This window comes from Rhyacophila brunnea, unplaced genomic scaffold, assembly GCF_057557595.1.
Source record: "Rhyacophila brunnea isolate RB1 unplaced genomic scaffold, BYU_Rbru_1.0 scaffold_16, whole genome shotgun sequence".
Lineage (NCBI taxonomy): Eukaryota > Metazoa > Arthropoda > Insecta > Trichoptera > Rhyacophilidae > Rhyacophila > Rhyacophila brunnea.
Genome location: NW_028232816.1, coordinates 38,628,455 through 38,641,401, shown reverse-complemented (window position 1 = coordinate 38,641,401; position 12,947 = coordinate 38,628,455). Strand labels below are relative to the sequence as shown.

The 12,947-nt window shown below is 34.2% G+C and overlaps 1 protein-coding gene across 1 annotated transcript; it reads right to left on the bottom strand.

Moving 5' to 3' along the window:
- Positions 1-7,624: 7,624 nt before the first annotated feature.
- On the bottom strand, positions 7,625-12,711 carry Polr2E (DNA-directed RNA polymerases I, II, and III subunit Rpb5). Its single transcript, XM_085943522.1, has 6 exons — positions 12,519-12,711; positions 12,335-12,423; positions 10,799-10,977; positions 9,065-9,227; positions 8,452-8,530; positions 7,625-7,797 (listed from the first exon to the last, which is right to left on the bottom strand). Exons 1-6 carry the CDS (start codon positions 12,573-12,575, stop codon positions 7,732-7,734), a joined length of 633 nt encoding a protein of 210 aa, XP_085799648.1. The 5' UTR covers positions 12,576-12,711; the 3' UTR covers positions 7,625-7,731.
- Positions 12,712-12,947: the final 236 nt, after the last annotated feature.

Here is a 12,947-nt window from a genome sequence, read left to right as displayed (position 1 = left end):
TTCTGTGTACGTACCTACCTATATACGAAAGACCTCCAAGGTAGAATGCAAGAACTTGCGGATGTCAGTCAAACGGTCGGCCTAAAGATAAACGTCTCAAAGACAAAAGTGATGAGGAACTGTTTTTCGGACCCTGCGATTATCTGTATTAATGGCACCCAACTCGAGCAAGTCAGCAGCTACGTCTATCTCGGACAGCAGGTGTCCATAGACGGAAGCATGCATGATGAAAATGCTCGCAGAAAAAAGCTGGGATGGAGTGCTTTCGGACGTCTGAATAGTATCTTCAAGAGTGACCTACCATTATGTCTTAAGCGTAGGGTGTTCAACCAATGTCTGCTACCCGTACTCACGTATGGCTGTGAGACGTGGACCCTCAACACGAGTGATGTCCAAAGGCTAAGAGTCGCACAGCGAGGCATGGAGAGGTGTATGTTGGGCATCACGTGAAAGGGCCAAGAGAAGTACGCGATGTAATAGACGTTGCCAAACAGCTGAAATGGAGATGGGCGGGGCACATTGTTCGCCGAAAGGATGGCCGCTGGACAAATGCCGTCATCCAGTGGTACCCAAGGGGCACGAAACGGCCACAGGGTCTCCCTAAAAGCCGCTGGATTGACGAACTGGTAAAGTTCGGCGGAAATACGTGGCAGCGAACGACACAGGACCGAGAGAGTTGGAAGAAGCTTGGGGAGGCCTTCGTCAAGCAGTTGTTGACCCCGGCTGATGATGATGATACGTATTTTGTCGTAATACTCGTAATATTCAACTAAGTATCAAAATCAATGATCAAATCAATGACACATAAAACACTGCAATATTCTGGATTATTCGGTGTGACACTTTGTGGAATATAGATGCCATATGTTTTCACTTGAATCAGAAAAAAATAAATGAATTATCCTAGTACGAAAATAATGAAAATACTGCGATAACTTCAAATTAATATTTACGATACCGTATTATTGAAACGTAAATTTTGCGGTCGTACGCTTTGGTCGCCGCGGAGGATTTCGTATCATTTTGCGACAAAATGTATAACCCAGCCCTAAGAAATTCTTCTCGTGCCTCGCCTCTTAAAGATATTCAAAAACATAAAAGTTATTATGTTATTAACATTGTTAACAGTATAATTGATATCATGCCAACTTCAAATGAAAAATAATTATCCTTTTTCGAGCGCAATAGCACCTCGTTCAGTGGCGTAGAGATAATGTCATACCAACAATAAGAATATAAATATAAGTTAGCCAAAATCGGAAGATATTACTATCTTTGTTTCCATTGTGAACGCACTGGGCGATTATACTATTAATTCTGAAGTCGCTTAGCAAACCCTTGGTCTTTGCCGCATAGGTTACGGTCGTTACGGACATAACGTCGCTATAGGATTGGTTTCCCGAATATCCGTTGTTGTCGAAATCAACCTCTTAATGCAGAATGTTTTTTTGTATCTAATTGGACGAGTACCATCCCTTTCTTTAAATCACTTTGTAATGGTAATGAATACATCATTCATATGCTGTAAAAAAAACAATTTAAATATCTCCATGTATTTAAATATAGGATTATGAAATTTGTTTTTCGTCTCCTGAACATTTGGTCTATTCGGGAAACCAATCCTACAGCAACGATAAGTAGGTACTCGATGTGGGTATAACATGCGTAAGTACTGATTAAATACATCTTCTTTATGTGAGTGCGAAGAAATTTAAACCGCTAAGCATATTATTATAGAGACCTGAGTTCTGTATACTTTCTGAAATATTATGAAACTCTCTGAAATCCACCAATCTAAAAAAACGCCCAAAACCCATTGGCTTTCCTAAAAAGTAGCGATTTTTAACCGTGTCTGGAAACTTGTAAGTATGCAGGATTATACTCGGCGGATTCCTAAAACTATGTAATAGGTACATAAGTAGGTATTATTTTTAGGGGAATATATATTCGCACAATTGAATAGACTGTTTTCACAAAGCGCTGACAACATTTAAAAAGCTGTTCGTCACATCGGAAATGGATGATATTCACAAATCAACTAAAGCACTCAAATGATCGATTTGCACTAAGGAAAAAGTAGTCTTCACCTATGAATATACTATTGTAACCAATTAATCGTAAAAGAATACAAACACTATGAAAATTAGGGTTAATGATTTTAAACAATATTTTGGCAAAACATAAGTATGTATTAGGTACCTACTTTCAGATTCAAATAATACTATAAATACCTATTTAGAAAGTGACGTTAATTAAAACTTAGGTAATTGTGCCGCAGATGCCGTCATGAGCTTTTATGATTTTTTTTACGAAGACAGTTTATTCCAGTAGACAATTATAATAAATACCTTTTTCTGTCGGCACATAGGTTTTTCGATCCAATAATTGTTAATTTAAAATTTGAAATACTCATAGATTTTGATACTTCATTATCACAATCTAAGATTACATTATTAGGTACCTAATATATTTTTTTTTTATATATGAGAGTTGCGTTTATTATTGACCTTGCTTATTATGTACAAGGTTTGTAGATCTTCAATTGGAGTTTTCTTTATTTATTAGTCTTTTTTTTACTATATAGTGTTGGGATCAGGAGGGATATACTACTGTGGGTCTTAACAGAAACTTCTCCGCATTTGCTCTTGTGAAGAGGAAACCACAGAAAACTCTTCAGGAGAAGAGCGACTGTTGACAGAAATCACCAGGCCTTCCGTTTCACTTGAAGAGTGTTCGGCATTTTGTGTCCTGGCTTTGTTTATTTGCCAATAAGGTACCTAATATTAGGTTGGGGTAGGTTAGGTTAGGTTAGGTTAGGTTAGGTCAGGTCAGGTCAGGTTAGGTTGGGTTAGGTTAGGTTAAGTTGGGTTAGGTTAGGTTAAGTTATATTAGGTTAGATTAGGTTAGGTTAGGTTTAGTTCAAAAATGATACTTATACAATCTCATGACGGCATCTGCGCCACATTTACCAAAATTTATATCGATGAACCGAAAAAGATATACCTAGGTGGTGTTATTTGGTTGTAGATTTACATCAAATAATATATGAACGATAGCAGCACGAATATACACATATTTATATTACTGCGTTAAACATTAATTATATTGACACCTAAGCATCATTTTTGCGATCGCCTTCTAATAAATTGTATTGCTGCTACAATTATTAGTTTGACATTTGTGAATTTCTACCTTTTCTTTGTGCGATATATTATTTGTCGGTGAAAACAATTTTACGAATGTGTGCAGTTGTCAAAATTGAGTGAATTTATATTTGATTATTGCATTGTGCGATTAATTCCCACCCTTATTTTTAAGGTTGATAATCACGTAAAATACAGAGAAATGTGTACGTAACATTATGTAAACAACGCATAAGATTTCAAACCAGAACTCGAGCAGCTATTTTATTTAAGGGGGCTGAAATAACAAAAAGAAAAATAATGAACTTATTAACAATACAACCACACGTGCAATTAATTAGTAAATCGAACTGTCTTCAAAATTCCTAATACAGAATAAGACTCATTATATCTAAAGTCCAAACTCCTTATGATTTAGGTACATTATTTTATATCGTATATTATACAGCCTTTCGAGAGCCAGAAGTTTTCGAGATGTGGCTGTATAGGCGCATCCTCAAAATTCCTTGGACTGACCGGGTGACAAATGTTGAAGTTCTCAATCGAATGGGGAAGGACCGAGAAGTTCTACATAGTATCAAAACCAGGAAACTACAGTACCTCGGCCACATTATGAGAGGACAAAAATACAGCATTCCCCAACTTGTCATTCAAGGAAAGATTAATGGAAAGCGTAGCAGAGGACGGCGCCGCATTTCGTGGCTTAAGAACCTCCGTGATTGGTACGAGTGCAGCTCCACTGAACTGTTCAGGGTAGCAGACGACAAGGATAAGATCGCCTTGATGGTGGCCGACCTCCGCTAGGGGATGGCACAATAAGAAGAAGAATTATACAGCAAATTCACACTAATTCACACACAAAAACTTGAAATTCCTAAACTAATGAATCTGACAGTGTTCTTGACAGGTGCAGATGTGTATTATTATTATTTTGTAGAAATGTATTTTGTACGCCTCTGGAATTGTCTTATTATATTATTCGTAGGCAGCCATTTTTAATGTCAAAAGAATTTTCATAAATATTGCGCTGCGAAATTTTCGCTTCCTTCTTTCACCAAGATGGCTGACCCACAATTAAAAATGTAATGCTTATTATAATATTATGAGAATCCGCCTCAAATAAACTCATCATAATTGCGTATGTAGTAACACAATTAATTTACAACCATGACTAAAACCGAATTGGATTGTGTAAACAAGAATTAATAAATCTGTAATAATTCGTTTTTGAATGGCCGGGAAATCAAAAATGCGTTTGTCTACTTACAATGATATTTTAATAGAAAAAGGTCGCACAATAATATTATATGCGACATAATAATGTGGGTGCGACTTTATGCAAAATTGTTCTCTTGTGATCGTTAATTATTTTTTATTATGATTACTGTATTGTTTTAAGTGATGAACGTATTTTTGTCATATCGTGGAGTGTTCTTTCTAAAATGACGAATTATCATTCATTTATTATCAAATCACAACTAACAGAGCCAGCTGCTTCGCTAGACCTTGCAGGTCGCTTGGCGTCCTAATCTAAAATAAATAAATAAAATGACGAAATAAGTCTAATCATCATGATACACATTGACTTGGCAACCAAAGTTCGAGTGCTTTTAGTAATCTTCTCCTCTCCCCCTCCAATCCGACGCGAAACTGCGGCCCGAATTGAAAAGGCAGCCCAAGAGAGGGACCCGCGACGCGTCATGCATGGGTATCAAATGTGCAAGGCTAAAATCCAGAAAAAGCTTTGTGGCGACAACTAATACCTCTGACAGTCCTACCCGAAAAAGATAGACTATCCGCATGAGAGGCGAACCTAGCCTCTGAGGGTCTCGAAGATTGGGTAAAGCCAGCAGAGCATCTCCCACCCGGAACCAGTTTCGGGTACCGTACATGGAAAGCCCTTAACAGACTGAGAACCATGGTAGGGCGCACCCGTGACAACATGGTGACGTGGGGGTTCTCCAATGACCAAACCTGCGAATGCATTTGCAAAGCATGGATCACCTATTTTCATGCTAGGCTTGCCCAGTAAGCTGCAATTACGACGAGATCCTACAAGCCGAGGAAAATGGTGTTGCCTTCACGAACTTCTGGAGTGACACACTGTAGCTATTGAAGGTTTGACACGCTGATTACTTTTTGTAGTAGGTAATTTGGATAGTCATAGTTTTTTCATTAGAATGCTTAATTTAACGCGATTCAATTGACAGGATAGTTTTATTTTGCGTACATTTAGAACATTTAGATTATGATAAGTGATTGTGATAAGCGAAATGATTGAGGTGATACAAGATAAAATAGAAAACAACATGCGTACCTATGTCATTATTTACAATATTAAATAAGAAGCATTATTGAAATTTAATTATTATTAATAAATATAAACATTTAGTAAGTAAAGGCGTTACCTCTACCAACCAGAGGCACCTAGCGGAAATATACGAAGCAATTTGAGACATTTTTTTTATAATCTACAATTTAAACTAATTAATAAATAATATGTATCTTAAAACATTAAAACGAAAAATATTTTTTATTTTAAGTCAAAGATACACTTACAATAATTAGTATAAAAAATTGAATAAGTGAATTTGTCACAGGACTCCATCTTATTATTACATACATTTTATGGCCATTTTTATTATTAAAATTTAGTTTATTAAGTTTTCTATGTTTTGTCATAGAGATTTTTGACTAATTCATAGTTTTAATATTTTTTATATTTATTTTAAAAAACATCGATTTTTATAAAAATATAAATGTGTATAACTTGAAATCCTTTGAAACATATTGTGATAAATACGGATTAACGAAAGTAAAACAAAAAACTTGCCAGTTCTCCACAGTGCAACAAATGATACTAACAACTTTATCATTGGCAGTGATGCTTTTGAAACTGTGGATTCATTTCTTTATCTACGGTCGCTTGTTACAAAAATCAATAACACAAGCGATGAAATAAATCACCGTACCACCCTATCCAACAGGGGCTATTTATGTCTCCAAATGCTTCTGAAGAACATGGCACTCTCAAGGAAAATCAAAACAACCTTATATAAAACTCTCCAGCACCCAGTATATTAACGTATGGATCGGAATGCTGGGTACTCAACAACAGGATGATATAAATATGGATATCTTTGAGATGATAGTTTTGTAAAGAATCTTTGGGGCTGTTCAAAAAAGTAGCACTTGGTGGTGAAGGAATAATGAGGAGCTGTACACATTTTATGGGGACGAAAAGACCATGTGGCGTATGAAAATGCTTGAGGCCGAAATTGAGATGGCTGGACTGTGCCACAGGAGATTTAAGAATGCTCGGTGAAAGCAACTGGAGTGTCGGTGCTGAATTGTCCAGGATGGAGGAAATTTTTGAGGAGGGCAAGGCCCACCGAGGGTTTTAGTGTCATAAATGATGATGAATAATAAGATTAACAAGGGAATTGATAAAGCACTTTTACACCACATTATCAAATCTTTGTAAACTCAAATACATGACCATTGCACTTTACGAATGCTCATAGTAACCTTATACTGAGTTTCTATAACAAATAATACTTGCGATATCAGTATCCACCGGGTGAGCAATGGTATGAATTAAGAAATAACAGAATTCGGATCATTCAACCAGCCTCTCATCACTTTGAAAGTAAAGAAGCCATGTGCTACGGATACCTCAAATGGTGAGTTTTTGGACGTGGATGCCCGAGGCACTGACTGGTTTTGAGCCCAACGATAGATAATAAAATAAATTCCACAAGTTTCAACTACCTACCAACGTACTCAGTAAAAATATCAATTTTTCCTATAATCACACCTGTAACTAAAAATATTATATGCTGTTATTAGTTTATAGAATGTGTTATAGTTTATAGTGATGTTTGTTAGTTATAATGGTATTTTATCCATTTTTTTATTGTGTTATAATCAATTCACGGTGGAAAGACATTGTATTATTAATTTTAATAAAATGCAATTTTATAGTACTAATACCACTTTTATGAAATAATAAGCTGGACCAGTTTCTTCCGCCTCAGAGGGACATAAATTGTCAACTATTGAAATTTTGTTGTATATTCTTTACCAGTTGTCAACGTCCCTTGTTTGAAAAACTAATAGCTTACATTACACTGGCAATACTCTCATCGTGACATTGACGCGACCAGTCCATACTTACTATATGAACTAAGATTTGAAGACCATTGGAAATATCTGCATTAATTTTTAATAGTACTGTCATCTCTGAGAGATATTTACAACTAAATAATCGATGAACAAGAAGACTTTAAATATGTTCATCATACACAGATGGCAGTATAAATTAATTTAAATGAATTTTATCAGAATAGGTCAAAAATAAAAACATGAAATCTAGATAAATTTATCACGTTAATATCTCCTACATTCAATCTCTACAGAAATGTGGACATGGTCATGTTTAATGTTATGAAAGGATGCAGAATAAATAAAACCATTAAAAATAATATTAAAATATTTTTATTTATCTTATACCTATGTAATCAAATCTAAAATTAATTTCTCATTCACACCACACCATCCACACTGATTGTTTGTTATTCATGTTAAATCAACAGACGAGTCGGTAAGAAATGTATCTGCCGGCTGTCTCTGAAGATCTTATAATCTTTACCACCTGAAAAAATTAAAACAAAAAAATTGATATGTACATACATAATATATTGATGAAAACCTAATAAATAATGTGTAAGGGTATTTGGGACCGAAAAAATACCTCTTAAAGCAAATCCGCTTGGGGACAAAAATGACTAAGTAAATGGGTTTAATTGGGACACGCTTAGAAAAGAAAAACATGAGTAAGACAGAAATAGTGTAGAATTAATGTGGGATTGAAAGTGACAGTTGATGACTGTGAGCTGCGTTTGTTTTTATAGTTTTTTTTCATTTTCCTGCAAATTTGTAACTCGGTCTCAGATAACAGATACTCGGATAATGAGGACCCCCTGTACATATTATTATGGTGTTTCATTTTAATTTCTACAAAGTCTTTGCATCAAGAATTGACAGAGAACACCATTAAAGAAATTACATACTTACATGATAGTATAATATTTTCTGTGGCTTATAGTTCTAACCAACTAAAATTATTTTAAAGAAACGCTATCAAATGCTGTATTATCAAAATTTTATATGGCGCCATCTAGCATCATCCAAACTCTATAAATAATATACCAGATATTGGCAACATTTGTACAATAGCGAATGAAAGAGTCATGGCCTCGAACGCTGTCTAATATTGTTCCTACATAATGTAATTTCTATTATGTACCTGTCCTCTTTTCAAGCCAAAATATCTTGCGACTGGATCACCTGCTTGGATTCTCATTAGCATGTTTTCCTTCAGTTTACTGTACAAATTGCATTAAGGAAAATATGTATGTGATATCATCAGAGATGTAGTTAAATAAATAGATAGAGCATAGTCATATTATATTGAAACAGAAAATAATACATCGCCGAGTCCATTTTTTACCATACTTACCTAAGTCACTCTATTGTATACAATTACTTTATCCAACAGGAATTTAACCCTGAATAAAATTATAGTTATGCAACCTGGAATATACCAACGATACTATCTGAAACATTCAACAGGTAATCGACAGGCAACATTACAATAATTCATCTAGCTTTGACCTAAAAATGAATATGAAGACAACCGATTATATTTGCAACCACATCTCTTTCGATTCAGACTGTCCTGCGGATGATAATTCAGAGATAACAGATCACTCAACCATATCATATACATCTCTGATACTGACATGATAAGACGCAATAAGATTAGTGAAAGAGAGATTTTTGGAGACCGCGCATGGTATCTATAAGCTCCACTTAAAGAGGGCAGAAAAGAGTAAGTAAATAATGTGGAAAAAGGATACTATCTGGCGAGAAGTTCCTGTTTCTCATCAGGGGTCAACACAATGTGTTCAGGTACCAGTTCATGTTCTGTGATGTTGATTAGTAGCTCAGATTCAAGGAACTGTTCAAGAATATACTTCGGAGCCATGTCAACTAGAGATTGCTTTGCGGACGGAGTCATGCCTGCAACAAAATATTATATTATACAAATAATGTAAACATCAATATAAAATTAACTATTTCTTTTATTCAACGAATAATTCACAAGATTTAAGAATATATCATTCTGATTATTGAACATAATATATAATTTGTGTAGTAGTAAATAGTAATGAGTAGGTATTAAAATTGACCAATAGTTAAAATTTGTCGCATTTAGTATGTCACCTCGTAGCATAGTGGTAATGCAACGGATAGGCTTACTATTTTTCAAAAAAGATTTTTTCTATTGGTTATAATATATTCTCTCAGAAAGTGTTTTTCAAAATTATATATGTTCAATAATCAATATAAAACTTTTTACATAAATAATATCCATTTATAACTATACAGTCGAACTTGGTTATTACGAGGAAGATGGGACCGACTGAATTTAATCGTTATAAACATTACTCGTGATATCGTCATATTATATTTTTCGCGCCATGTCCTATTTGAGCATAGAACATAAAAAATAAATAAACACAAAAAAAGAAACAAGCATGGCATTCATAAACTACAAAAGAATGTTTATTGTAATGAAGTGCTGAGCCGCCGGCGCTGGTAGGTACCTACTGACTTCACAAAGCTGAGATTTTTACATGCAATTTCAGCCATATGCGTGGATACTTTTTCAATGTTCTCAGCGAAAACACCAACTAGGTACTTGGACACTTAACTAATGTCATAAACATAATCCGATCCCGGCGGCATTGGTCTAGTTAACTACCCGGTTGGATTTTATTGCTTAGGGTCGAAAACGTTGTTTTTAAACGATCAACACATTAACAATTTTGCTCGGTATACCCGAGAAATAGATCATTATAAAAATGAATAAATGTATGGAGAAAATCATAAACTAAAATGTCAATGAATATTTCCTCATTACATCCGAGATCTCGCTATATCCGTGATCGTAATAACCAAGGTCGACTGTAGTTTCTTTAAATGCGTTAATATGGGATTTCACCATTCATAATTTTTTTTTTTATTATAAGTAACTGATTATCATTTTGATATACAGTCAGTGTTTCCCAACCACCGTCCCCAGAAATTTTCACCGCAAATAGTAATCGCCCATTTTAAAATGTGTGTCAAAACATCTAAGCAAATCGTCATTTAAAAAACGTAATCACATCATGGAACACGTCAATCCATGCGCAATTAATACTAGAGCATAAAGAATGCCACTTTTCTATCGAGACATAAAATCAAACATTATTAGTTGTAAAGGCATTAAAGTATCGTCCACATTTTCGTCTATGTGAGAATTACCTATTCATGTGAAGACACTTTTTCGACCATATCAGTAAAAGTAATACAAGCATACAGTATGTAATAGTTTTTTTCTACGTTAGCGGTCCCTGAAATATTTCTCCTATTTTTACTGTTACCGCAAGTGTAAAAAATTTGGGAAACACTGATCTACAAAACTAAATTCTATCACATCACGTTGTCTGTATGAGAAAATTAGCTTCCTGAAGAGACGCCCGAATGTCAATGTAATTTGAGCTAGGAATGCAGTCTCGATCAAAAATAATAGCAATTTAAATAACCTCCTTGTACTACGACGCAAGCCCGATGAATATTCTCTTCCTGCATCCTCGTGCAATATGTTTTGATTGTTTTGATTCCGATTTTGGGTTCATCCGGGAAGAAGACGAACATTTGGTCCGTTGGATCGTCATTGTGAGCTACCAGAACGATCAAGTCACTTCTAGCCGGGCGCTTTTCACTGTCAACACAAAACAGGTCATGTATAATTGATAATATATTATCATTACAGGGGTCGGCAACATTTTCAGACATATGAGCCACATCGAACTTGTAATTTTAATAATAGCAGGTATTTAAAAGATGATAGGGAGCTTCAAATTGAATGAAAATGCATGTTTGCAAATGTAGTTATATGCTTTCAAATGCAACGGTTGTCTTATTTGTGGAACTAATTATTTCAAAAATTTTAACGATGATCTAACGAAAATGCTATTTTCAATATTTCATTATGTGTTGTGTTGTAAATACAAAGATTCTGTCTGTAGACTGTTCGGTATGTAAATGGTATAAACATTGGAATGATAAAAACATTCAAAAATTGCTGATTACTTAAATAAACTAAAATACTAAATACTAAAATAAAGAAAAACCATAAATCGCACCATCGCAACTAGCTGCCACAATCCAAAATATGTCAAACAGAGAAAATCAGCTTTGAAGTTTTTACCTTTCGCATTTTTGTACTGTGTTTTTGAAATATGTTTAGATATTGAATGAAGTTTTGACTTGAATTTGATGACTTAGAAATATGAAATTCGGTATATTATATTCGGTACATATACTATGAACGATAGATAATGAAACGTAGTAATTAACTCAAAACACGTAAATTTGGACTTGTGGCGGTTTAGTTGCAAGGGTGCGAAATCTTGCTAAAAATATTAAGTTGATTTTTTGATTAATTTGATTATTGAAATTAATTAAGTATTTATGGACCGCATCAAATGTACATAGAAAAAGTCAATCTCGAATCTATCAACACATGGGCCGGAGGTTGCTGCCTACTATCGTGATTATCTGACCACCGATTCGACATCATGAATTAACCGAACATAAAACTGTGTATACTTAAATGAAAATAATTTAAAACTATGTAAAAATATATTATTTCTGTTTAGTGGATTTTAAAGTATTAAAACCTTATATGGTATTTTGTCTTACAGTACTTAAATAACTTGTTTCTGGTGTCTTTCGGATAGCACCAGAGAAAGTGATAGTCAGCAGTCTTATAACTGAACTCCACGGATTCCATGATATTCGTTAACACACCCTCACTTTGCAACGATATGCAAGAGTAATCTATATAAGAATTAACATGGTAAGAAGCGCAGAATGTGGTAACCTGTGGACCTACGTCTGAAATGTGACGATGTAGCAGGCATTATAGTTGATTCGATTATACAGGCTAGACAAGGGTACTATTAATTTCGATAATCGAATATGAAACATTGAATTTCAATGGATTTTCTAAAATTTAATGATTCCGATGGGCATTAGTTATTCTGTAAAATTTAGGTTAACTACTAAAATTTTACCTGGGTTTATCCCCGAACTGGTCTTTGAACTGATCTAACGTCTGGTCCAATTCATCCTGCGTTACCAGGTATCCTCGATCATGACAAAGCTGAAATATTAAGCAGACATGTATGTAGTTTTAATTAATTATTTCTATAAAACGTCAAAAACGGCCGATGTTGTTTGAGGTTATAGTTTATTTACCTGCATTACCGTCTTCCGGATCCTCCATAATTTATAAGTTTCTGCGTCATCATCCATATTTTAACAATTAGAGATTAATTTACCAGTTAATAAGAGAAATAACGCTAAATTCGCGAATTATTTATCAAAAACACAAAAACACGTACCGGGAGAAAAGATTTGAAACCAATAGACAAAAATACAGAGTAACAGCATGGCAACAATATTATTCTGGCAATGCAAATCTAAAAAATATTGTAAATATAAAAACTACAATAATTGTGTCGAATAGTATATTCAGAATAACTTCATTTTATATTATATTTAAATAAAATATTTTAATGTGAAATGATGACAAAATTTCGATTCGAATAAAATAGGTAGGTAAAGTTTATACCAACCTATAATGGTTTGTGTTTATATAATAAAAATGTTAATATTTGAACGAAA